This window comes from Lonchura striata, chromosome 9 (assembly GCF_046129695.1).
Source record: "Lonchura striata isolate bLonStr1 chromosome 9, bLonStr1.mat, whole genome shotgun sequence".
Taxonomy (NCBI): Eukaryota; Metazoa; Chordata; class Aves; order Passeriformes; family Estrildidae; genus Lonchura; species Lonchura striata.
Window position 1 is genome coordinate 26432117 of NC_134611.1, and position 27456 is coordinate 26459572.

The 27456-nt window shown below is 39.2% G+C and overlaps 2 protein-coding genes across 6 annotated transcripts in view; one reads left to right on the forward strand and one right to left on the reverse strand.

Moving 5' to 3' along the window:
* Nucleotides 1-14070, reverse strand: part of CFH (complement factor H) — a 32208-nt gene extending 18138 nt beyond the window's left edge. For both annotated transcript variants that reach the window (XM_021525060.3, XM_021525061.3), the window contains exons 1-7: nt 13868-14070; nt 9934-10119; nt 8077-8182; nt 7311-7387; nt 5377-5571; nt 3035-3205; nt 1415-1594 (exon numbers count right to left, since the gene is read on the reverse strand). In XM_021525060.3, the coding sequence (XP_021380735.2) occupies nt 1415-1594; nt 3035-3205; nt 5377-5571; nt 7311-7387; nt 8077-8182; nt 9934-10119; nt 13868-13928 (976 nt within the window). In that variant the 5' untranslated portion in view covers nt 13929-14070. The remainder of the gene's footprint in view (nt 1-1414; nt 1595-3034; nt 3206-5376; nt 5572-7310; nt 7388-8076; nt 8183-9933; nt 10120-13867) is intronic.
* Nucleotides 14071-23605: 9535 nt separating this feature from the next.
* The window catches only part of KCNT2 (potassium sodium-activated channel subfamily T member 2), a 114966-nt gene continuing 111115 nt past the window's right edge, over nt 23606-27456 (forward strand). For 2 of the 4 annotated variants that reach the window (XM_021525065.3, XM_021525067.3), the window contains exon 1: nt 23606-23761. In XM_021525065.3, the coding sequence (XP_021380740.2) occupies nt 23667-23761 (95 nt within the window). In that variant the 5' untranslated portion in view covers nt 23606-23666. The remainder of the gene's footprint in view (nt 23762-27456) is intronic. The other 2 variants (XM_021525066.3, XM_021525069.3) reach the window with 1 other exon arrangement.

Below are 27456 nucleotides of genomic sequence, written 5' to 3' on the forward strand. Positions count from 1 at the left end.
TGCACGATAAAAAGCTCAGGACACAATTCAGATTCAGCTTCATCATCTGAGTATTTTCAGAAATGCACAGAACCAGGACTGCACACCCTGGCAGATGGTAAGGAGTGCAGGAACAACCATGCTCTGCTCCTGGGGTCTTTGCCTATAGCTCTGTTACTTCCCTCAATTTCATTGCAACCAACAGAAATCCAACCAGCACTCTCAGCAGACTCCTGAGGGTGATTTGTGGGACCAAAGGTTAGTATTCATTGTTCAGTGAGATGACACCGCAGAGGGTCTTGATTAAATTTACTATTCTGACCATAAGGGGAACCCAGTCATCTGGCTCAGATATAGAAACTGAACTGTGAACTCTTAAAATTGAGATGACTCCTGCCACCTCCATTTATAAATTTTGGGCTCCTGCACCAAAAGCTCTTCCTGACTATTTTTATTTTAAAGCTGCAGCATTTTAATTTTCCTCTCTTGGAAAAGAACTGACCCTTTCCAGGGAAAAGTCCAGGATAGAGGGAGGAGATTCTCAGAAGCTTCCATTCAAGTTTACCCAGGTTCCTCCCAAAATGCTCTGACCCAGAGCCTACATGCCAGAGCAGAGCAGATCATTAAATAATGAGTGAAGTGGGCTCAGAATGACACCTGAATGTTAGAACCCAATTGATACAGAGAAAACATTAACTCCGATACTGAAAGAGCATGTTTCAGAAATAGCTCTAACCATCTTATCCAAAGGTTCCTTTACAAGACTGATTTCATCAGGCTTTCTCTCACATTTTATCTCACAGTTTTATTTTCAGCGAACAAAGAAAGAGTGTTAAATTATGAAACTACCTGCAAATTTATATATTTAATTTTTTTTATACTGTGCTTACTGAGCAAAGCTACCATTTCAGTTATGGGAAGTTTAACCCAATTAATAACTCATCAGCCATCAAGAATACTGTGCTTTGTTATTTGATATATTATAAAATAGATAAAATCCTCCGACTGTCTGTAACATCAAATTACAAGTAAAAATCTAGAGCTGTGATACTACAAGGTAAAGTATCTTCCAATCATTACCTTTGGTTTGGCTACTTTAAACTCCCTGTTTCCTCTAATCCTGACTGGGATGCTATTCCTCAGGTGGAGCACAAACCTTCCTGACAGTGAGCTGAGTATAGCACATTTTAACAGATTTGCAAACACAGTAAGAGGTAATACGTGTGTTAATAAACACAATGGAAATTGTGTTGGTGGATTACACCATTGTTCTTATAGGTGATTTTTCTAAACCATCAAATTAATCTTTACAGTACAACAAAAAAAAATAAGCAATTGTGGTATCTAATGCTCCTGAAATTTTGCTCTTAACTTCTTTTCTCTGAGATACTTCCAACAATTCCACATTGTAACTTTATTAATGAGAGCTACTTACGGACACAAGCTGGATCAGGCACCCAGCCATTCTTGGTGCATTCAGTTGTGGTTCTGCCAGTCATCGCTTTGAAATGATACCCATCATCACACTCTACTGTGATTGTATTACCCATTATGTACTTGTCTTTTTGAGGTTTAAAGTTCCCAGAGGAAATTACTGGAGGAGAGCATACAATTTCTAAATAAAAAACAGGGAAAAAAAGAATAATATGTCTAAATTTATTGCATAAGTTCATGTTTTCATAGTATATTGGCCATAAATGCATAAAATTGTTAAAAAAAGAGGCTTCTTAGAAATGTATGGTTCTGTAAGAGAAGAGTGACAGCTGTTACTGATGTTATGTTAATTAGAAGATTAAAACTTAATTGCAAAGAGAGAGAGAACTGGAAGCCATCAAACCGAACCTAATTTTTTCCTGTAGATCTGCAGCTGGGTTTTCCTGGGTTCATTTATGGACACTGTCCCAAAGGAGGGCAGTTGCACTGGCAGGTCCTAAATGCAGAAATAATTATACTTGACTAGGAACTGATCATTAAAAGGTTGTGTGATTAAGATTAGTATCCTTCTCTGACATTGGAAGTATTTCAACAACTGAAAAAGGTCAAGAATCTTATTATATAAAAACTCAAGGTATCTTCATGCCCAGAGAAGTCAGGCTAACAGATTTATAATCAGAGTCTGTCTTTTGGGGCTTTTTTGTGTCTTCTTCCAGTTCAGAAAACATCACCAACACCCTCAGGGATGGAAGGGGATGACTTTAGGCTAACTATAGGTCGGTGCTGCTGTGGAGTCAGGGTGGGTGAATCAGTTTCCATGCATGCCCAGTGATAAGCCCAGTAGGATCCAGAATTACTATCTGAGTACACTGCAAGCACCAGAGCCCAGCATATGAGTGTCTAGAAGAATGTTTTGTTTGGCACTCCTCAAAAGCAGTATGTTGTTAAACTGTAGGCAATGCATATTAATTAATAACATTACTAATCTTGAATCAGAAAGGTCAAAAACCGAGTGGGCCCCAAGACTGACAACAAGTTTTTATTTCTAAACGAGTCTTTCTGGAAGAGGTCCCAGGAAGGTGGGTGGTGCATAAAATCCTATCATGTTGCCCTGTTGCCAACATTTTTTTTCCAGTTCCAAGATCTTGGCAATTTCTTGAATAAAATTCAAGGCACTGATAAATTCCCCAACATGTCATTGAACTGTTTCAGTTGGGCTATGACATGCATTTTTGGAGATTTAAATACGGCCTTTAAGTGCTGTAATTGAATGAAACTAAAGTAAAATCCATGACCCAGAGGGCTGATGTCAAACATGACTAGCCTCAGGAATTATGGATTTGTCACATGAACTGCTCAGAAGGCATTTGAGAGTTAAAAACAAATAGAGTTTTAGCATTATATATATATTAATTTGTAGAGATTCACAATAAGATTCTGGTTTTGCTACTGCTCTTCATGGAAAACTTACCCAGTTCTTTGGTCCCCTCAGCACTTAATCCTTCCAGTCTTCATGGATATTGGATGTGGATGGATTTATTTTGTCATGAATGAATTTATTAATCCCTAAAATGACTTCCAAACCCAACTAATGTGGAAAACCACTTTAGGCAAGACTGACCAGTGCAATAGGGAGGTGGATTCCATCCCGATCCAGTGCACAATGCATCTCCTCTGTTCCCATATTTGTATCCTTCTTTACAGAAAAACTGTATTAGTTCATTTTCCTTGTAAGACTCCTTTGGAGAACGGACGTATCCATGAGGGATTTCTGGCACGGCACAGATAATTTCTGAAATTGAAACACACAAAAAATCCAGGTATTTTAATTTTTATTTGTTAAGAATAAATTTTGATGACAATAAAATTTAGGAGTTTTTTTGTTTTGGTTTTTTGGGGTTTTTTTTTTGAGGGCTGTAGGAGGTTTAATTTGAATTCACAAAAACTTTCCCATTTGGAAGCTGTTTGGAACTTATTTGAGCACTTACTTGATTCTGGGTTCCAGATGGAAAATGTGGTGTAGCACAGCTTCAAGGCAAATTGGTTCATGAGAAAGATTTCAGAACTTTTCTTTGGACTTTAATAGATTTAGAATCAAGAGATAAGGCAGAAGACATTCCAAAATAAGACACTAGGCTAGCTGAAATTTAGGATTTTCTATTTTTCAGATAATTTCTTTGTTATTTCCAACAAACCTCATGTGCTTTCAGAGCCAGTAGGTTATTAGATAAATTATGACATCAAAAAGAGAAAAGAACTTAATGTATCTGAAAAATTGACACTAGAATGCTTAATATCTATAAAAGAACATCAACATTCCCAGTTCCTTGCCAAACCAAATACAACCACCAAGATCTTGCAGTTTCCTAAAAGTGCATTCACAAAGTCAGAAGATATTAAAAGTTTTGTTTCCTAGATCGCAGAACAGGACACCACAGAGTTGTCTTGGCTTCTTTTACTAAATTTACTTTGTGTTTAAAATTAAATATAGTTCATTTTGAATTTCATTGTTTAATTAAATTCAAAATATTCTGGAAAACCATAAATGTTTAATTCCACTTCATGCTGTACAAAATACAATAAATGGGGGTTTCAAAGCAGCAAAATGCAGCACTGGAATTGTGAACAAACCATAAATGTATTTGCCATCCTGACATGTGTATTCTGTCCTGCTAAACACATACTTCATGATCAAATAACATAGAAATAATCTAAGAAACTTGATGTTCTGAATATTTAAATGTTTGTATCCTGACAATCCAATCCCATCCATTCTTTGTTCAGAAACTGGGAGGAATAACCCCATCCACCAGTACCAGCTGCAGGCAGGGCAGCATGGGATTGACTGGCTGAAAAGCAGTTTTGCAGAAAAAACAGTAGGTGGTCCTGATGGACAAGTTGGACAGGGGCCAGCAATGGGTCTTTGCAGCAAAAAAAACACCCTGGGCTTCCCTGGGAAAAGTGCTGCCAGCAGGCCAAAGGAGGTGCTGCTGATCCTCTACATCTCCCAGTAGAGAAAACATCGGACATACTGGAGCAGCTCCAGTAAGGGACAGGAAGATAATGAAGGAATTGGAAAAACTGACAGACAGAGAGAGGTTTAAGCGAGTTTGGAGGAAAGAAGGCTTGGGGGAGGAGGGATAGTCTTTTTTCACATGAGTGAATTCCTGGCTCCAGTGGGGCAGGCAGAAGCAAAGATGATGGAACTGGACCTTTCTTATTCTCACCAGCCATACAGTGAGAAGCAAGGGGCACCAACTGAAATATAGGAAATGCCACTGCTAAATTTTTACTAAAGAGAGTTCAACCACTGCAGTGGGTTACCCAGAGAAACTGTGGATCTTCATCCTGGGAGATATCAAAAGCTGACTGAACACGTTTTTGAGCAACTTGCCCCAGCTAATTGCTTTGAGAGACCCTCAGAAGTCCCACACCACTTCATTGATTCTGGGGTTCTGTAAAAACTAAACATGAACTTTCAAACTTTTCCAAACACATCAGTGTGAGGAAAGAAAAATCTATATATTCTAATAGATATAATACATATATATATTATAGGGTATATTCTATATACCCTAAGAATTAAAATCATACTTGCTAACTAAACTTGGTTCACACAGATTCAAAGCTGTTTCTGATTACTTTGATTAAATCAACACTGAAGTGGTTGACTCTTATGCAGACATAACAAAGGATTTGCCTGGCAAAACATACTTGCAGCTTGTAGGAAAAATATGGAACAAACAGATGGTCTGTTACCCTTATATTAGCATCCAATACTATTATGTTTCTCTTTCTTATCCTACTTTTTCATATATGCACTGGAGATTGTTTACAGACAAACCAAGCTTAATTGCTTTGAGATAAAGTGAAAACTTTGTGGCTTCCCATATGGTAACCACAGTTTAGGAGTCTATAAGAACAAAGCTTCTTTATGACACACAGTAAAGAGTGTCCTTTTACCTTTGCACTGAGGCACATTGTTACTCCATTCTCCATTAGCAGAGCAAATGATTTCTTTAGCTCCAACAAGCTTGTGATTTGCATTACATTCAAAATTTACAACCTGGCCAAAGGAATATTCTTGGCCTAGCTCAAATGCACCAGTCATAATTATCCTTCCATTTTCAGGTTCTTGTACAGGTAAACACTTTACCACTGGAAAAACAAAACAAAGAAAGGAAAAATAAGTAATTTTGAGGTCTAGTCTGTAAAATAAGCTGACACACAAAAAAGTTAAAATACAAAAAAGTCACTGTAATTTCCTTACACATTTAAAAAATATACACTCTTGTTATGTATTCAGATACCATTTGCAGCAAGTGTAATACAAATCCCTAAGTAATAAGACAGAATGACATAGGAAGAAGCTTTTAGACCCTCTCTCATCATCATCTTCTCTGCTGTTGAAGGGTGAAGACAGAGCATCCACTGAATTAGATGACCTCACTCAATCTAAGTTATCTTAGGATCCTGCATTCTATGGATGGTTAGCTAAGCCTTGACTGACACCATTAAAATTTGCCAAAATCAGTTGACTGTTTAAAGTTGTGCCAAACTGAGTTTGCTATGGACAGTTTGCTATCTGGAACAGTGCTGCATTGCACACTGCCTACAACAGTGTGTAGTTATTAACTAAAATTATAATTCAGTTCAGTTATTAACAAAAATTCTAATAAAGGATATCAGAGCAATTATATTACTAAAGTAAACAAACACAGTGGAAGACATTAATTAGAGCTCTTGTACCTCCCAATTATGTACCTGCAGAAAAAGAATTAACTTATGTCATCAGGTATGTCTTACTAGGGGGGAAAATGACTCAAAGCTCATTCTTAGATTCATGGATATTACTAAGCAGGTACAAAAGTGGATTCTGTTTTGTTTACCACATTTACTTCTCCCTGATGTTTGCCATCTTAAAAGTCATCTGCCTTTTCCATGAGCTCATATTCTGTCTCTCTGTTCTTCACATTTAGGACACACTATAAATTCTTTATTTCAGTGAAAACTCAACCATGACAGAAAAAAACTTAGGAACACTTTGAAACCGAAGTATCTTGGTGAGACACAACCAAAAAATGTTGGAAACCCTTGCTCCATATAGTGCAGACAGACCTCAATAGCTAAGTGTGAGTGCCCTCAAAATCCAGTAAACTAAATGCAAAGTATCTATATCCACAGAAATATTAAACCACAGACAACAACCCTAATCAAGATATCAACTTAATATTTTTCTTAGAGACCCTTTCCTGACACCAGATGCTTAACCCAAACAAAAATGTCACTGCTGCCCACATATGTTAAAATAAAGCAGTTAAAAATGATCTTGTGAAGAGCAGGAACCTTATTTTCATGATCATACAGGCTTGAAACTGGTGAAAAGGTTTCTAAAACCATAATCTAAGCCATCCAGTCTATTAAGTCTTGATATCTGTGCCTCCCTTGCTCTCACTTTGCTTACTGAATGTCTTCCACATTAGTATGCTAATAGGGAGACCTTAAAAAAATCTTAATACTTAGGATGTTCACAAGGATGGAGGAGGAAAGTAGCTAAAAAACACACATGCCTTCACACTGGTTTGAAACTCATCATCCCAAATGCCATTTGCAACCATGTTTTGCAAGCAGCTACTCTGCCAGGGCTTTTGGGCAGGGGGGGGAGGCAGAGCTTTAAGTCAGTCTGGAAGTGACAGGACTCCACTTTGTGAAGGGCTTTTAACAAAAGCTTGTTGGACTAAAAGAGCTGAGACATCACGGTAAGAGCTCCTCTGCTCCCTAACTTGAATTTAAAATAGGTGAATTAATACTAGTAAAGCAGTCACAGACTATTTTAGATCATATCAGACAGATAAAAAGACAATTTAATACAGAAGTTAATGTCAAACTCCATTTACCTTCACAGTGAGGGATGTCATTGCTCCATCCATCTGCCTGACACTCACGGTAATTCCTTTGGCTGAGCATCTGGTATCTTACCAAATAAAAAGCAAAAAATGCTTAAATACAGTTTTGTTATGTGACAGAAACAACAGTGCTGCTGTTTTTGGAGCAAAGAAAGATGGCTTCAGGTGTTCCAGCATAGTATAACCAAAATATGACAGCACTGAGTAGTTTTTTTCCTGCATTTTCCCTGTGTGTTTTCTTTTAATTGCATATGGAAAAATATCAAATCGGAGAGTAGGAAGGAATACGGAAGAAGGCTTCTCCATTACTGAGGCAGCAAGCTTTGGCTACATAACAAATACACTCAGAGGAAGGACAGCTACTCTGAAATGACAGTGAGGAACTGAAGGGATTAAGGAGAATATTGATTTTTGAACTCTCTTTGTGGAGCTCAGGCTAGATTCCAGTAACATAAGACCTGCAAAAGCATGGCTAAAGCACTGTACCAAAAATGATTTGCTTTTCAGGAGGAAAATATCCAGACACAGGCACAATACCATGTATTTGACTTGCTGCAGTTTTCACCGGAGAAGATGGATAGAGACTCTTTCAAGCATTCAGTGAAGACACATTAGTGAGTCTTCCTTCAAACATTTTTTACAACACATATGCAAGCATTAAATATTAGTAAGCCATGTTACAGAGAACAAATGTATAACTGACAGTATAATTAGCACCTTATGTTAATTCCCATACATTAAATTAAATTAGTATTACCCATCATTACATCTGTACTCAACTCTCGCACCAAAAACAAATTCACTTCCACTGGTAAGTTCAAAGACACCAAACTCAGTGTCTCCAGGATGTCCACAGGGCTTATCTGGTTGAAAATAAAAGGGAAAAAGCCTTACTTATACCAATACATAGGGAAGTGAAAATGAGAAAGCATTTTTCCAGTGATTAGTAGTAAGTATGGATCTTTAGGGGCTTTCAAAAATTCAGAAATGTTCAGAGTAAGTTTGATTAACATTTCCTTTTTATCACTATTTAAATCATTTTCAATGATAACATACTGGAGTAAGCTTATTTAAAAAAAAGACCAAACAAAACCAACCTACCTACAACAAACCCCAAAAAACAAATTAGCATGTTTTATTCCTTTAAAAAGGCTGAACTAATATTCAGTTTGATGACAAATGTATGGCAATTTTCATATGATTTGTGGCATAATGTGTGCCAAAGCCTCCAGAAGAGAATACATGCACAATCAGAAATGGAACTTCCTCAATCTGCTGGGGATTGTGCTGAGTGAAGTGAGGTGATCTAAAGCCAGGAGTTATTTTGGTCCTTAGTGCCTGCTGCTCAAAGCTCCCCACAGGATTTTCCTTATGGCCTGGCCCTAGCTCTTTGCTTTGGATTCCTAAACAAGTGGCAAAATGAACAATTTCACTCATCTTCTGATCTCATAACATGGACTGCAAAATAAACTGCATAGCTGAAACCTATTACCTCTCCTCAGCAGATTCAGCCTGATTCTTGTCAAGCAAGGCAATGTACTTGGGGCCCAACAACATCCTCTGCTTTTACCAACGAAGATGTGTTTGATCAGGCCCTAAACGTGCTGCAGTGGGATTCAGAGAAAATGGAAACTCCTGATCAATGTTTCTGTCTTCTGTCCTGCCAAGGGACCGCATTCCCCAGGCTGAGCAGAGCATCCCCTCCTCCTCCCACACGCTCCTTGCCGGTGCCAGCAGCTGCTCACTGGGTGGCAGCATTTGCTAAAACATGCTGCAAGCCAAATTCTGGAGAGGCCCGTGTTCCCTCACTAGTTACACAACGAAATCTAAACATTGAGACAAAGTCAAAAATGCAAAAAAACCTATTAGTGACTTAATAATTCTTACTCACGGTGTGCATCAATCTCTGTTTGAACAACACCCAGAACTTCTATTTATATTCTCAAATCAAATATTTATATTGTACTAGTAAAAATTTTCTATGTTAGATGCACAATCATAACCCCTTGTTTCTAAAATTCCTTTGTGTTTAAAGCTCATTTATTACAGAACAGAAGTATCTACTGACAAATGATAACAAACCTCAATATCTTCAATAATGAATTCTGTATGGGGGTGTGAGGTGCTTGAAAATGCTCAGCACAGTATGCTAGAGATAATAAACAGCAGCTCTCAGCCTAATTGTGAAATACAACTTAAAAGAAAAGACAGGGAAAAATAATTTCCCACTTATAAGAAATGATATATTTCATAGAAATAGTTGAATAAGCTATCTCTTGACTCACATTCAGAAACTAGATTTGTGCTTTATCCTGTTAGACTAAAATTTTTTGAAAGCAAGCTTCTAAGAACTTAATAATTTATTTTAATAATGTAAATTGGGTTAATAAGGCTGGTCTAGAATAAGATATTCTTTAAATTTAAAAATAAATCCTTTATTCTGGAGAAAAGGAACTTAAAGTTCCCTTACATACACATCCTTTTTAAGGTGATATTTTAAAGAGTGCAGAAACAAGTAATTTATGAGCAAGACTACAATTTCACATTGACATCACTGGCAAGGAATATGGTCTGCCAGATGAAATGTCTGCAGATATTTTGCATAAATACTCACTTCTGCATTCTGTCACTGGCGCCAGCTGCTTCCATGCTCCATCAATGCACTGAAATGCAATTCTTCCCATTTTTACATATCCGGGCCGACAATTGTATGTTGCTTGAGTCCCATGTGGATAGGGAGGGCTGTGCCATCTTTTAGTAGGCACTTCTTTTACCCTCCTAGGAGGAGGCTCTTCACAAGCTAAAAATTTTAAATAAAAACATTGGTGACTGAAGTACATGCTACAAACACCAAAATATTTGTGATCAGCATGTTTTCTATGAATCAGCACAAAAGAGGAAAGTGACAAGGATCCACATTTTGTAGGAATGTGACTAGACATTTAGAAGGACACAGGAACAGCCAGGTGCCAAGGAACCACCCAGGACAGTGACAGTTCATGAAAGAGATGTTACTTCCACAGCCTGAGAGGAGATCAGTGCACTGGTTCTGACCAAAGGCAGCTCCTGCCCTTCCATCTGCAGGAGCTGCTCCAGGCCTGACCTTCCACTGCCACAGAGAACAACTCTGCACTCTGGAGTTTCCTTTCAAACTATTTTCTTCTCCACACACCACTACCTTTACTGACATTATTTCACATGCCATTTGATTAAGTTCTGCCAAGCCTCCTCTCACCTTTACACTGCCTAAACTTCCCCTCCAGGCTCAGATCACCTGATATTCCAAAACTTATTTCCTCTTGTTACTTACAAGTTCCTTATTAAACAATATAAGTAAGTGGGCATTCACTCTGACCTTTAGCTTCCAAGCATTTTGAATCAGTCTGGGGAGTGGATAGTGGTGTCTGGTGTTTCTTATTAGCTCAATATTATACAGTCCTTGCCCAAAAGCTCTTTTCTGGGCCTTCTTTAGTGCACATGAAATGTACAGCCATGTCCATATGAACTACAAGAAATGAACCTGAATTAATTTTACTAAGAAGTTCGTCAACAGCTTGAGAATGAGAAAAGTCAGACAAAAGAGGAAAGAAGCAAATGCCTGGGAAACTGTTAATGAAAGACTAAATTATTTTGTCAATAAATAATTTCCCTAATTTCAGTGACTAATTTTCAGTGCTTAGGTTGCTGAAATATACACATTTTGGAAGCTGAACAGAGTAACAGAGTCTGAACAGCCTAGCTAACTAAATGCAATCAACTCTGTTTTCCATCTGAACATGAAAGGTGAGCATTCATCAGGAATAAATAAAACAAGCCCTGAGGTAATAAAGCCTTGGGAAAGGAATGAACTCTCTGTATAGAAAGTAAACAGGAGAAAAAATGCCCACCAGAGAAAGAAATCCTGTGGTGAGTAGATACGTTATTCAGCAGAGACCTGGCACAGATGTCCTCTCCCCACTTAACTGTAAGGCCGTGGGTTTGAGAAAAGAGCAGCATTCTCACTGAAATCTTCCTACAGGTTGTCCAGATGCTGCCTGGAAATAGGACTATGGGACAAATCTTTGGGATCTTTCCTCATGTGAGGGATGTGGAGTTAAAGCTCACTGAATTGCACTGCAGAGATGGCACCACATATTAAGTAGCTGCTGTGGAAGAAGGTGTATTTTATCTGCTCACTTTGTGTTAGCAATCCCAAGGTGTGGAAAGTGAGTTTTACTTGAGTTTACAAAGACACATCCTTGAGAACTCACTTGTTGTATTTCAGTCAGGGGAGTACTGACCAAATTAGAGGCATAATTTTATAAAATGGTTTTAAAAATGGAAAAAAAAAAGATTTGTTGCAAAGAAACAAAACCACATTATTTGAAACTGTATAATTTGAAAGTTATGTCAATTTTGAGCTTTGATAACTTTAGTTTGGCTGTTTTAAGTAGCCAAAAGAATTAGACAAGCTTTAACAATACTGCTGATGTGCTAAAGGAAGAGTGTGCTCACACCCATTTTTTCCAATTACTTTGATAAGTATTCTCCCTCCTATGAATGATTGCATCTGAATAAAAATTATGTTTCTGTGCACTAGAGGGTACTAGGCTACTCCAGAAACTGCGGGAGAGGCTTTTTTAGCAAAAAAAAAAAAAAAAAAATACAGATTCAAATTCTAACAACATTTTTTGCAAAATGTAGGAATAAGCAAAATGAACAGGAATCCTCTAGCTGGTTCTTTCAAATATGTTAAAAATTGTTAGTTTACCCAAAAAGTTATTTTCAATGGCAAGAAAAAGAATGTTTATAATTCCACATATTTCTAATTATATCTTGTTTGAATTAGCACTTTCAGTTTGCAAGCTGAGAGCGCACACTGAAGTCTCTAATTTAAAAAATAGGTTATTGAGTATAGTGACAGCTTCTCTATTCCTCCCTCTGAATTGTATCATATTTTTATTGTTGTGCAGCATGCACCCTCTTAACTCTTTCTTGCTTACCTTACACTCCCCTTCTGATGAAAGATCATCTCTTTAGTCTCTTCACCATTACTAAGATTTGCTGGGTCTCACTGGGTTTTATCTCAACTCTTCCCCACTCCTGCCCTGATGTTAAACTATGTGTTACCATCAAGTGTCAAGAGTATATGTATGTGTATATATATGTGTATGTATGTGTGTATGCAGTTTCTTAGTGGCTTGAGGTGAAGAGATCAGCTGACAGGTTGTCCATCAAAACTATATTAATTCCATCATGTACCCACCAATACCTGAGGGTTTTATTTCTATATTAAAAAGCATGCACAGAATGGATACCTTCAAATTCCTTACTGACAGACCAGGAGAGCTAGAATTACTCATTCAGTATTTACATTTGACTTGACCTCAGTTAGAAATAGCTCAAGCTGCTTTTTTGGCAACAATATGCTGGTAGCAGGTTCTAAAAAGTACAAGCACAATTACAAATCCAGGTGCAAGTGGCTTTCAGTCCTTGTGCAAAACCCAGCACTCGGAAGACTTTCCACAACTCTCACAGACTTTCAGCATGAAGCTTAAACAAGAATGCTGCCTGACCCATGGTAATAGTTATCCTGGATAAATCAAATTTTGCTGAATTCACATTTCTTTCCAATCTCCCTGACCTAAAGAAAGCACTGTGAAAACAAAGTGCAAATTCAGGCAAACTTTAGTTTCAAATTCCAGGACTTTTCTGCACTTCTTTGCAAACAAAATAGACTATTAGTTGCTTTGAGGCAATATTTATTTATATTTAAGATAGGAGATTACTTTAATTTCCTGATTTTTCAGTTTTTCAAAGTAAAATCCATTGGATCTTTTTGATTAATAAGGTCTTCATAACTTTTAACTAAAATTAAAACCATCCTGAACCAAGCAGAGACATACTAGCTCAAAACCACACAGCACCCTCTGCATAACACTCTATGCCAAGAAACTCAGACATAAAGCAAACAAATTAAATAACGAAGGATATATTAAATGATATAAACACAAACCGAGAAAAATACATGGAACAGAGAAACAGAAACATCAGCAGTTTCTGAAAAGATATGTAGCTACCTCTTTAAACATGAAAAAAGCATACCTGTATATATTTATCTCCTTTCCTAGACTAAAACCAGTCAGTCAATAGATATATTAGAAGATTTTCAGTCAATGTAGTAATCACTCATCTTCCTCAGATCACCTTACACGTTGTTTCAGACAGAAACAATACATTCCATAAATGTACATTTCTATTTTAATCTACCAACTGCTTCCTGGTTTTAGATATTAGAATAATTAGCAAATGTAATTAATAGAAAATTAGTTGTCTGCCTCCAGTTTATAGTGATATAAAGCATTTGAAAAGTTGGGCAAGAGATTAACAACAGCAAAATAAATAGGTGAAAGTAATCCTATGACAGGACACTAAATACTAAAGGTGCTAAATGCTGCCAGAAGAAATGTCAATTATTGTCAGAGGTTCATGAAAAACCCTACAATGCCTTTGCATATTGCTTTAGTTGCCACCTTCATATACACTCTAAGAGAGGAGTTAAATCTTACCTCTTTCTGCAGCACAATGCATCCAACACAAGAGCAGAGCTGCATAGCCCAGGAACAACATTCTAGAGATTCAAAAACTCAGCAAACACATCCAGTGTTGTAGCCTACTTTTTTCCCACTACTTTGTGTTATTTCCACTGCTTTTTTACTTAACTAGTCCATGGACTGACCTTGCAAAACATTTATACTCTGATTTCAGTAGTCACTTCCCCTAAACCTCTTGCAACACACAAGTGTTTCTTTTTTTTTAAACCCCCTCTCTAAACCTTGCTAAATGAATAAATAAACAAATGCCTGGCAATTTAGGTTGACACATTCCTTTCCCTGTGGTCTGCTCCTTTCTACATCACCCTTTTTTTCCCCCCCATATTTATCCCTTCCATGATCACAGAAGGTTATGTCTTTTGATATCTAAAAGCTGTACAAATAAATTATTTTGCATTTCCTTGTGTGTTATATGCTTAGTTAGGAAACAAATTCATGTTAATTGTGTGCAAAAATGAACTTCTCTACACATATAATTCAAAATATACGTTGCAAGCAATCAAAACAAAAAGGCAAAACTACAGAGTGACTAAGGGGTTACTCACTGTTTCTTATAGAAGATCACCAACTACCCACAGCAAAGGAAATGTATTTGGTCATATTTCTCATTAAATAAACCCAGGTGATGTTGAAGCACTTTAGTATCACATGAGAAATGATAAGATGGAAGATCTGAATGGATTGTAACAAAGATAATGAACCTTCCAAAGAAAAATATAAAACTATGCAAAAAGGAACATATATATATATGCCTAACAAAGGAACTTCCCATGGGTCTGTGTAAGCAACAGTCTTATCAATAGTTTCATAAAATGTTTTGGCTTCACAAGTGCTCTCTGGTGAAAATGTAGATTATATGAAGAGGATTGCTTGAGACTGAGAATTAGGGAGAAAAAAAAAAATGTAACAGTACAAAGTGCTCACAGGAGATGGACATAAAACAGATACAGGCCAGATGCTCCACAGTGGTGTCTGACTAGATGGAGTACACACAGATCCATCTCGTATATGTTCCCAAAAATCCACACAACATATCCTTAAAAATCACTAGCTTAGTTTGTGTGCTGCTATAGGATAAAAATGAGTGTCTACAGAACAGATCTCAAATCAAACCAATCTTAAATGCAATTCCACAGCATTTACAGCAGTTAAAACTTTTTCTCTTCTTAAAATGCAGGTGGAATTTTTTTTTTAAACTTTGGGCTGTGTTTTCAGTCACCAGTTCTAAATAACGGTCTTAGTAAAACTGGCATTCAGCTGTTTCTCCTACAGCAATGACTTCAGAGAGCAAAATGTCTCTTCCTTTCCCTTCCCCTTGACAAATGACTCCTGTGGAGAATGAATTCTCACCGTGCTCCATGACCCTGTGATGATCGATCTGCATCCAGTTTGCAGTTACTGGTGCACACCTTATCAGTAAATGGATATTTCATGCACCTGTCAAAATTGCAATTTCTCCAGTTTTAAGTATTAAATAGTCTGATGTGATGAAGCTCAAACTGCTTTTGCGTTATTAATCCACATGTCAAATAATTATGGACTTGAATACAGTCAAAGATACTTTCAGGTACAGCTAAACCACAACTGGAAGGGGTATCACAAATTTCCTGACTGCTGTCTATAAATACAGACATTGCTAAAACTATTTAAGCTAAAAGATAAGCATGCAAAAACAGATATAAAATGTCTATGAACAAATTTAAACTGAGAATTAGAAGACTCAGCTGGTAAAGCTTTGAAGCAATATTTGTATACACATAACATAGGCCTATACAAAAAAATCATCTTCAATCACAAAGCAAGAGACCAGACTCGGTCATTTCCAGTCCTGGGTTTGTGATCTTCTTAGGTAATTTATTAAACTTACCCTAGGCAAATGGAAATAGAATCAGAAGCTTAAACTTTCTTTCCTTCCTCACCTCATCCACGGGCTATCAGTTCAAAATTGATTGTCTTTAATTGGGTCTCACTCGGTTTAGCCACCTCCAGTCTCTACCAAAACAGAGCGCAGAGACAAACCATGCCTCAGGACTTCTAAGGCAAGGAGAAAAACCCTCATCTTTAGAGTTTACCTCCTACTCATGAGAAAGGCAGAAACGTCAAAGTAGTTATGCAACTAAGAGCAGCTGGATTTCATCTAAGGAAGCAGAGCTCCTGTTTTGAGAACTGGTGTGACTGCACTCAAAATACTGCTGTGGACACAGCCAGACAGCCACAATATCACAGCACATTCCCTGTGTGAGCAAAACTGCATGTCAAGGTGTGTGATCATAGGAAAGTACAGGCTGGAAGTTATCTTGCCCAAAACTCCTCCACAAGGCAAAGTCAGTGTGAGGTCAGAATAAGGTTTTTATTAGTTCCTTACTCAACATGGAGGCTTAACATCAAAGTTCAGAGTGTTTGTCCAAGCCAGAATAATTTTGAGACCAGTGTTTGGAAGCCATTTTGTGTTAGGAACAGAGATCTCAGGAAGCCAATGTATTCTGCAGGGGACTAATGTTAAGTGGCAATAGGAGCTTAGTTAGCCACAGCTGAAATAGCATCTCTGGCCAGTATAATTTCAGCATGTTCTAACAGCATGCTTGCTGTCACACTTGAGTTTAATGACCTCATTAGAGCACACAGAAGAATCAGCCACTGCTTTGCCCAACAATTGTCATGAAAATGTCTTATCCCACTGTATTAATAGTGAGGTTGTCTTTGCAACCTCAACATTTGTCTCTCCTCCCACTGGTACAACTTCTGTGACTCATGATTACATTAAAACATCACTTAACTGCTACAATCACAACCTAAGGGTGTGACAGGGAAAAAATTCTCACTTGATTTAATTTAAAACAAATCATAATCAAACTGGTTTATTGATTTATTAATAGAATACAATTAACTGGCAATCGCTGGAATATAGTTTCAGATTCAGTATGGCCAATACACTGTTAAACAAAATGTTAATCAACACCTAACAAATAAAGAACCATTGTTCACTAATCCCCCAAAGCTCTAATCATGCACACAAAGCTGTGCACCCACCCACCCACAGCTATACTCACAGTTTCCCTCTAACAGGTACTCCTGTAGTAGATGTGGGTACTTATTTTGTACTTTACTGCTCCTTAACACCTGCTAATGCACACAGCAGGGAGGAAACACCACACCCCAGCTTCGAGTCCCTGCCTGTCCCACCTGCCCAATCATTGCGGGAGTTGGATGAAGGCTGCTGGAATGTCCACACAGAGTTTTTGATGCCAGAGGCTGAATGTACAACAGTGTCAAACCCACCTCTTCTCGTTTTGACCACTTGCTCCATTCCCACTGTTTTCCCTCCTGTTACAATTTCATTTATCCCATACAATTATTTGCAAGATGGTCCTTCCCTTTTTCAGAACTCACCTGCTAACTTCCTAGTGGTTCATCATCCCCTTTAACAGGATCAGCTGTGGCACAGGCACTCTCAGACACTTTTGGATGCTTGAACTTGTGTTCCTGTCTTAACAGCTGATGCTCTTCAGGCCATTTCATCAAGAACGGGTCATGGGAGCACCCTTGAAAACCAAAACACAATATTAAGAATTGTTTAGGAATATTCCTTCTGCTTCTTCTAAAGTAAATTAGATAACAGCACGTGCTTAGACAGTAGATCTATCATGTCCAATTCTAAAAGTAATATAAACCCACTTCTGATTACTTGTGTTTAAGTATCACCTCATTCTCCTGCCTTGGTGCTCTATACTCAAAAGTGAAGTGAAAATAACTTGAAAAGGTGTTCTTTGCAAAAAAAAGATGTTCTCCTCCTATATAAAAGCAGCTGTCAGTAACCCTACTTGTAAATGAAGTAAGTCCTCCTACTCGCAGCAAGTGAAGATGTACTGGAAGGCAATTCCCAGGTTATCAGCATTTCCCAGCAGCTTGCTCTCCCATGACGCAGTGCTGCTGCTCTCTTGTTCCTACAGCTCTTTTCAGGTCACCACAGACACCAGAGGGCCGGGGTGCACCAGGCCCAGGTGGCCCTGATGTGTGCACTGCTCCTTTCAGATCTGCTCTCTGATGGTTTAGCACAGAAGAATAAAAGGATCAGGTCAGATTGGATACCCTGTGTCTCTAACAACTCTAAAGATCATGTTTGCAGTGCAGAGTCCTGCTCACTGTGCTGTGGAAAACACACCTTCTACCAACTACCACTGCAGTTTAATTAGATATATGAAACCACTTTTTTTTTTTTTTTTTTTTTTTAATGCTTTCAGTGGAATTATCAAATTTGAAATTCTTCATTTTATTTTCTGCCCCAGCTTTGGAACTTTACAGTGACCTTAAAACTCTGTTCTCACTTTGGGCTATTTCAGTCTGTTACTGTTACTGAATCACTATCAAACCTTTCATGCCAGCAGAACAGTTTGCTACTGCACAGCCATTTAAAAAAAACAGGCATCAAGTGGAAAGATAGGAGGACTCCAAGAACATTTTTTTCCCCTGAAGTTTAAACTATTCCAAACATTGCAGCATTGCACTCTGGAAGGTATATCAGACACTAAAATAAAGAGATGTGCAAAATAGACAATAAAAAGTAAATGGGATAAATAAAGATTTAAAGGTATATAAGAATATTAAGACTTGCTTAGAAATAAATAGTCCTAAAAGAACCCCAAACAAAACAACAGCATGGAGCAGTCTGGAGATTGTAAAAATGTATGATTTTTTCCAAAGTTTTAATACATATCAGTAATATTCCCCCAAAGGCTGCACTTTCCTAAAGGACAATTAAAGTCACTGTCAACTCTCCCTGTTACTAGTCCAGCATATGATGAAGCCATCTAGCAAGGAGGTGACACAAGTATTTCTTTCTGCAGAAACTTACTGGGCTACACTGTCATTTTTATGCTATGGTAATACTCAGAACCCACTAAAAATGGCCCTTATCCCCAAAAACCAAGAATCCTGTAAGGTGTAACACTTAAACTAGGGAACAAAAAAAGAACAACCCCAATAAGCTCACTTTGCCCTAACTCTCTAGCAAGTCCTTTTTTAGGAAAGGATGTGAAAGAGAAGAGTGGGATTGCAGTGACAATTCCTTTGCAGCAAGGGAGAAGTAAGAAAATGATGATGCTTTCACATTATAATGTGTGTGAACAGAGGCTGAAAGGGAAAGATGCATGTAATCATCTGAATAGGAGATGACACAAAAGAATAAGGCAAAGTCCATGCAGTTGTTGGAGTTGAAATGGAAATAAACAGCTACTCCTTGATCTAACAGATTTGGTGTTATGGTCACAAAAATGGAGAAGATAAAACAGGCTGCCCTTACCCAGCACTAACTGACACACAAAATGGGCCTAAGAAATTGTGTTTTAGATTACATGAAGAAAATGTGCAAGAACAAGATATTGTGGAGGTAAGGATCTAAAAGGACCATCCCGAAATGCTGTGGGCTCTACAAATGTAGCACTGCTCAGCAACATCCCTCCTCTTTCCATCAGCCCCAACAAGCACAAATACTGGGTAAAGGTAAACAAGAGGCTATAGAACTTCCAGGGCATTTTGCCCTCCTCCAACTCAATGCCCCCTTTGGCATTCTGGCCAAGGTCCATTACTGATAAGGATTATCAGTGTGCAGTAGTTTTAAAAATTCAAAAATGCAGTCAATGAGTTTAAACCCATTCAGAGATTCACTGATGTAGTCTTTAGTCCTACACTCCACATCATTAAATAACAATCCTGTAACAAGGTAGGCAAACAGGGAATGTCCTCAAAACACACTTCTCACCAGTTTTCGCTCCTGATTTGATTTAACCTCTCAGATCCATCCAGATTTCAGAATGCTGAGACTCAGTCTAGAACAGCCAATTTTAGTCCAATAAGGCACCTGTACTTCAGATTTGAGATTGCTTTTGCAGTTGATGGTCTGAAAGCCCCAGGGGAAAAAAAAGATGGTAACTTATTTCTTTTAAAAGTAAATGATATTGTTTTCTAACTGAGAAGTATACCTTTCTTAATACTGAAATTCAGTTTTCTGATGTAAGAAATATTTATCAGCAAGGACTCTTCAGACTTCCATCTAAGTACTTTTTAACAGATATAGTCATGATGCTTTTTCTACAGAGTATTTTGGAAATGAAACTGCAGCCTAAGTAAATAAAAGATTAATGAAGTACAGTTTACTAATCTAAACCCCAAATAATTTTTGAACTCTGAATGCTAAGTTCCTAAATATTCTATTCAGCTCCCAAAGGTGCAGAACTGTTCCATAGACTGCCAGCACTGACAGCACTCCAGTTCTCTGTTCTAGCCTTAAACCCAAAGCCACACAGACACACCTGAGTGAGAACTGATAACCTGGCAGAAATGTGAGAGTTCCAAAGTTCCCAATAGCAACACAAACATCCTGATGCTTCTTAATTATGGGGAAGAAAAAATAAAAATTATGGGAAACCTCAAAATTATATCAATTTATGTTTTTTAGCCAACTAGTTTTTCAGCCTGCCTAACCCTTTAGTAACACCAACAGACAAATAAAAAATAACCACACAAAATCTGCAGGGAGGGAATTTCCACTGACCACTTTCCACTGCAGCCCAGACTTCACTTTACAGTAAGAGCCTTGTGCATATCTGCTGAGTTACCCAAATGCCATCCAGACAATACCAGACTATCTTCCTTGGAAGGACACTAAATACAAGTTACTCCTGTTACAGAACTCTTTAAAAGGGTTTCTGTGCATTCACCTCAAATGCCTCATCCTTCTTCACCTTTTTGTTTAAAAAATTTGTATTTACCAGTGTTCTTTCTTCCCCAAACCTCAAACTGTTATTTAGGAGAAGAAAAACAATAGTTGGGATAATAAGCTTATCAGCTGGGGATGACAAGTCTCTGAGCCATGGTAGACATTCAAAAAGCAATGGAGGGAACAAGGCAGAACTGTGTCCGGCAGGACTATTTCAGCACATCAATGCTGAGGACCAGCAACACATTCAGAAATTGGAATGGAGCAGTTGATGAGTTAGAGAAGCATCTTAGCTTCTCTAACTCCCTTCAATAAAGTTTGGCTTTGTTTTACCTGAATAATTTTAGGTATCAATACCATCACTAAAGAATGTCCCAGTGAGTGTCAATAATCAAACTGATTAAAGAGAACCCTGCAAGCATTTTGAGCAAAATATCAAAACCTAACCTGACAATTTGATTTACTTTATTACAGAAGATTGCATAATTCAGATTTAGATAGAAGGGCAGAACATCTTGAATTAAGAATAATATTAATAACCCATGTTTCCCTCCATATACACTGCAATTGCTCAAAAAGTCCAGAAGCCATTTGCATTGCTTCAGTCTGTTTTACCTATATGCCATCAAAAATATGGTAACCTGAAAAGAAAAACCAAATACTTTTTTTTGCTCTTCCTGTACCTGAGTGTGATGCAGGATATAAATCCAGTCTCTAGCAGTAGACTCAGATAGGCATTTAAGAACTGTGTTTCTCAGACTTCGGAGTCAACTACTGAGCACTACCCACCTGTACCCACTTTGACAAACAGAAAATAATGGATTGATTAAAGTCTGTATTCACTCCCTAAGTCAGGATCACAGATGCTTCTGACATTTCTCAGGGCCAGAACTATCCCAAAAGTACAAACCTACATTTGTCCCCGAGTGTGGCTCACAGCTATTCTTTAACACAAACACCTAACAAGGAACACCTGGCCTGAGCACAGTGACCCAGTATAATGAATGGCTCATAACCAGCACCTGTCTCCAAGCAGATGACTCAGTGTCTCTTCTGCTTGAAGACAAAAGTTGCCCAAATGTTTTGATTTACTAATCAGAATATTGGATTCAGCTGACTAAAACTCCCTTTCTGCCCAATTTTATACGCTTAGAGCTTTTCAGAGAAATCAGGCATCATACTGTCAGACATGTAAAAACACATTTTACATTGCAAAGAGTTTCTATTACTTGGGAGCACAGAAGCATCTGTATAAATTGCATGACTATAGCCTCAGTAATGAGTTTGTTTTCTATTAGCTCTGCTCAACTGCTCACCAGGTTGCTCATTTCCCAGTCAGCTATTACCTGTCTGAAGTGCATTTCCATGGTAGAAAAAGAGCAAAAGCTTCTCCTGCTACTTAGCTCTTCAAGTATGAAAACACATGTTAAATTAATCAATTCAGGTGGAAAAATTAATGAGGCTACTAGAAGATAGAGTAGAAACACCATTAATTTCCCAGCCAGTCTAGGATTCATAGACTTCAGAAAAGGACTGCAGTCAGCCTAACTGCTTTGCTTTTATAACAAAATATTATAACATACAGGCTTCACCCCATCTCACGTTTGGGTAAGATGAAAGATACTCAGGCAGAGAGAGGAAACAATGTGTTCTTACAAGAGAGAGCTCCTTTATCTGGAGCAGCAGCTGAGGAAGAATAAAGTGGACAATACATAATAAATATTCTGAAGAAAGGTTTTTTAAAAATTAGACTTTTAGAGAACTCTGACCTCAGAACACAGCATGGTAAAACTGGCAAGAACATTGATCCAGAATAATTCACTATTTTATTTATTTCCTATATCAACCAAAGCAAAGAGCAAGTTACCTTTGAACTCTTGCCACATACGTGCATCTGTTTTGCTTCACCTAACAAGGTTTCCTGAGAAGCACATTGTAAATGCTGAGTGCAGCAAGCTGTGAAAAAGGGTAAGCATCATAATCCAGTGATCCCAGATTTTTATAGGGCCTGGGACCAACACTGCAGCTCTCTTAAGAAACAGCAATCACTGAAGTTGTGCTTAAGACCTCTGTGCTAAAGAAGCAAAGAAAGATGCAATGACTGTAACAACAACTAAAGAAGCAAGGAAAGATGTAATGACTGTAACAACAGCAGAGACAATCTGAGTCCTGAATTGAGCTACTTGTTGGTTACCTGAGGAAATCTTTGCATCACAGCATGGAGCTCAGAGCTGGATACTCAGCAGGGCACATTGCGATGTGATGCACTACAGGGCTGCCCTACTTGAGCTGATCCTGTGAGTCTAAAATACTTTTAGAGTCTCACACTTTCAGGCATTACCTGAAAATCTCAACCATGGGAACAGTTCAACTTCTCTGTGGTTTTTCTTTTTTACCGGGCCTGCGCCAGCTGCTCGGCCCAACAGCGATTAGGCAGAGGCAGGAGCTGGCCGGGCGCTTAGCCCGCAGCTGGCGCTCCGAGGGGCGGGCACTGCCCAGGTGTGCCAGGTTAGCGCGGGCAGCGGGCGAGGCTGTGGCAGCCCCAGCCGTGCCCAGACGACCCCGCCGTCACCAACACAGCGGTAAACGCCCGTTCCTCTCGTTTCGGGGCCTACGGAAAAGCACCCCTGAGGCAGCCCCGGGAGGAGGGGAGGAGGCAGGGAGCTGCTCGGGGGGCGAGGCGGCCGCCGAGCCCGGCCCGGCCGGGCCGCGGCACAGCCCTTTGTTGTGGGCCGCGGCGGCGCGCTCGCCGCTCGCTGTGAGGGTGGGCGTGGGCGGGGGGCGGTCGCGCCGCCGCCGAGGCCGCCGCCCGCCGCCCCCTGCCTCCCCCCGGGGCGGGACTTGGCTCCCGGGGCCGAGAGGCTCCCGCCGAGCCGCCGGGGACCGCGGGGACAGCCCCGGGGCGCCTTCGTGCGGGGCCAGCCCGCCCCGCGCCGCTCCTGCCGCCCGCACACGCCCGGGCGGTCCGGCCGCTCCTCGGGCGGCGCGGCGGGGCTGCCCCTCTCTCCCGGCCGGCCCCTGCCTCCCGCTCCGGGCAGCATGGTGGACCTGGACAGCGAGGTGCCGCCGCTGCCGCCGCGGTACCGCTTTCGGGACTTGCTGCTGGGCGACCAGGGCTGGCAGAGCGACGACAGGTGAGTGCGGGGCGCGGGGTCCCGGCGGGGCGCGGGGCCGGGCGGCGCTCCCCGAGGGCGTTCCGGCCCCGGAGCGCGGCCCCGGGGGAAACTCTGCCGGGCGTGGGGTGCGAGGGCCGGCGAGGGCTGCGCCGCCGCGCCCCGCCCGCAGCCGCCGAGCCCGGCCGGCGCCCGGGCGGGCGCGGGGCATCCCGCGGGCGGCGGGGCATCCGCGGCGGCGGAGCCCGGCCCTGCCCGCGGCACCGCAGGAGCAGGACAGGTAAGAGATGGTGTCCCTGGGAAAGCGCTCACGGAGGGAGCGTCCCAAACAAAATACGCTTTTTCCATTTGTCCAAAGGCTAATCGCAGCATGCTTTCGTTGTCCTATACCCAGGCTTCTTCACGTGCAGTTTCTTTCCATGCTGGGATCCTAGGCATGGATGCAACTACCATGATTTTATTCCTTTGTGAATTCTTTCAAGTCTTGTCAGCGTCGTTAATCACACCCGGTAGAAATAGATTTGTTTGTTTCAAGCCAATGTTTTCCTTAAAACCATAAACAAAGAACCCTTTACATTAAAGGAAACAAGCAAACCGTGTGAATGTGTGTTCAGTTTCAAAATGTTGAATGAACAGCGTTCATGAGCAGCACCAGCGTCATTCCACTCTACTGGACCACACAACCTTGTGTCTCAAGAGACTATTACATGATCCCATCTTGCAAAATATGTGTCATATCCACTTTGTACTAACACTCTCTTGTAGTCCAATGTCAGAAAAGCAAAATTGGCAACATATTGGATAGATTTTAATTCAATATATTTGCATTGTCAGAGTATGTCTTTAACTTGGTAGTCAGAAACTTTAGATTTTAATGCTGTTCTACATTGTTCAGATTATTGCTACTTTTCTAAGGAAATATGGATTCTTATTGATAATCACACGATCATGCAAATGTGTAACTAAATGTTACTTTTGTTTAGGAGAATATGCCTTACATTGAAGCAGTTAAACAAATGCTATTTATTCAGACAGTTATAAAATGGTTAATAACATCTTAATATAGTCAAAGAAATGAATGCTGTTGGTTGGAAATGACAGCATTGTAACTACATAAGGGAGAGTTAAATAGTATGTTTATCAAAGCATGGTTTTACTGTTTAAAAAAATTATAAGTATAATGTAATGTAGTCATTACTTCTGATTCTTTGAGATTTTAGAAAATGTAATCTTAGCATGTTACACCTGCATCTTATTTCCTAATGGAATAGGAAAAATCTCCACAATCTTTCTTATTTTAACAACTTTATTTATTTGTTTTGGGGTTTGATGGCTAAAATTTACAAAATATTGTTTGTATACCTTTTTGGATCACTCTGGGGCTTAACACTTTTTCCACCTCTAGTTTAAACTTCTGTCAAGCTCTTCCCAGATGCCAGTTGTTTGACTTGCACTTCATGAAGTTACCTTCTACAGAAAAAGCATGATCTGGTCACAGATAGCAAATGGTGTAACTGCACAACCCAGAGCATCCTTTTAGCTATTGTCTATTTCAGGTCTATCTGCATTTAACAAAATAAAAGTAAATAATTCTTAAAACAATCTTGATAGCAGAATTATAGCACAAAAGTCTTCCAGAGCATGGTTACCATTTGAAAACTGCAGCAAAAAAACTGGTGAAAAATTAATGGTCGATTTTAATTATTTCATTAATATTCCAACAAACATTACAAGAAAGATCTCTGGCACAATCTGAAATACAAAAATGTAAATGGCTTTCTAGATCTTTATATGCTGTCTGTGCTGAGGCTGGGCACAGCTGCACAGTGGTAGGAAGGTGTGCAGGGAATTCCCCACAATGCAAGCAGGATTGTGTTTTACATGAGGCTGTGACAGCAGCACACTCTCCTCCAGCTCTGCAAGTTACCATAGCAGTGTTTTTGGATACCAGCTTTCCAGTAACTGAACGAGAGCCATTCTTGCAAAGATCTTGTGTATTATCTGTTGTTTGTCTGTCCAGATTCTTACTTTCCTGAACTGGAGGCTATCATGTGTAAATATTGAGGTATTCATTCCTTCCTATGTTGCTGGAATATTGCTGCTATCCATTGTAGGAGAAGCATTCATGCTCTGCAAAGAAGTAGTGTCAAGTGGAATATTTAGAATATCATACATACTTCTAGGAAACTTCGAATGAGAAAGATTGGAGACCTATGGGGACCCTGAGATAAGCTTCTTATTAGTTTGCAATGATCAGTATTACACAAGTATATATTATTTTTGTCAGCTTTATTGTCTTTTCTTTGCACTCTTAGGTAAATGGTTCCTGGTTGGTTTTGGTGAATCACAGCCTTTGTATTCTATTCTAAACAGTGTGCAATAGAAAGGGGTTTGTAACCCCTTCAGTTGAATGGATGTCAACTATGAATTGGAATATTTGAATACTGAAACACAGTTAAAGTAGCCTTATAGGAAGGCTGCACATGATCAAGATAGTTCATTTTAGTTATTGGACTTTGGCTGAGATGCTGCAGATATTTTTCTGCATGTTTCCAGTTCACTGCAACTTTTTAATTCCACTTGCTCTCAACTCTGGCAGTGTGATGTGTGCTAAAGGTTTTCCATCTGTGTGATCTCTGAACTTCAGGTCTCTTACCAGCCAAGCTCTGTCTTGTCTTAGTTCCATTCTCTTTTTGCTCTTCCCAGTCTGTTCATCCTTGGGGGATGTCTCTTCTCCTTCCCTTATGCCCTTTCTGGAAAAATGCTATCTTTTTGCTGATAGGTGCTGATAACCATCTCCTGGTTTTCAGATGCTTGTTGGTTTTTTAGAGAGGAGAAGAGATGGAATTATTCCTCTTATCTAGGATTCTGTGTCGCCAAATCAGTTTTAATAGCATAGAATATACCATTATATCTCATATGGTAGTATTTAATAATAAACATAACTGAATTTATGTTACTTCTCCTCTTTTCATTGAAGGGTATATCTCCGACATAATCATAGTTCAATTTTGAAACCTTAATGGTTATATTTCTTTAGGGCGAGAGTTTGATCACCTATTTCTTTTAAATGTTCTGTTAATTTATAAAATGCACATGTGCTAAAAAGCGTAGTTGATTGTAACAGAACTTTCATTCAGGAATTTTGTTCTTAGATCTCTACCTGTTTGAAGACAGCTTTCTAATTTATTTTTTTTCTTGGGGACTTCTATAGTGGAGCTTCACTCAGACTTTTCTTTTTTTTAGTTACCTTGTTCATAATCCATTCCTTACCTCTATTTCTTCAATACAGTAACATCCATTTCACTGCTTTTGCATTTCTGTCCCCTCCCCCCAGAAATTCTGCTTTTATAGCTTAGATTCATAGCCAGCCTTGCAGTTGGCTTCAGTAACAGATGGGTTCTGGGCTGTCATCTTCCACAAACCGCCAAATTGGATTGTATATTATTTTTCATAAAAGAAGTTGCTGTGTGCAGAAGAACATGCTGAATCTTTGACAAATGATTTTGTTCAGTAAGAAAGCTACTTCGAATAATTTATTGGCATTCTTGAATTTGCTGAGTGGTTTAGTTTTTTTTTCCAAGAAATGAATGTTAAAATCAGTTTTGGTTTTTGCAAAGCTTGATTTTCAAAGGAACCTGGTTCCCTTTGAAAACTGGAGATGATGTTTGATGCTGCACTACACTCATTTTATATGGAGAACACTTCTACAAGGC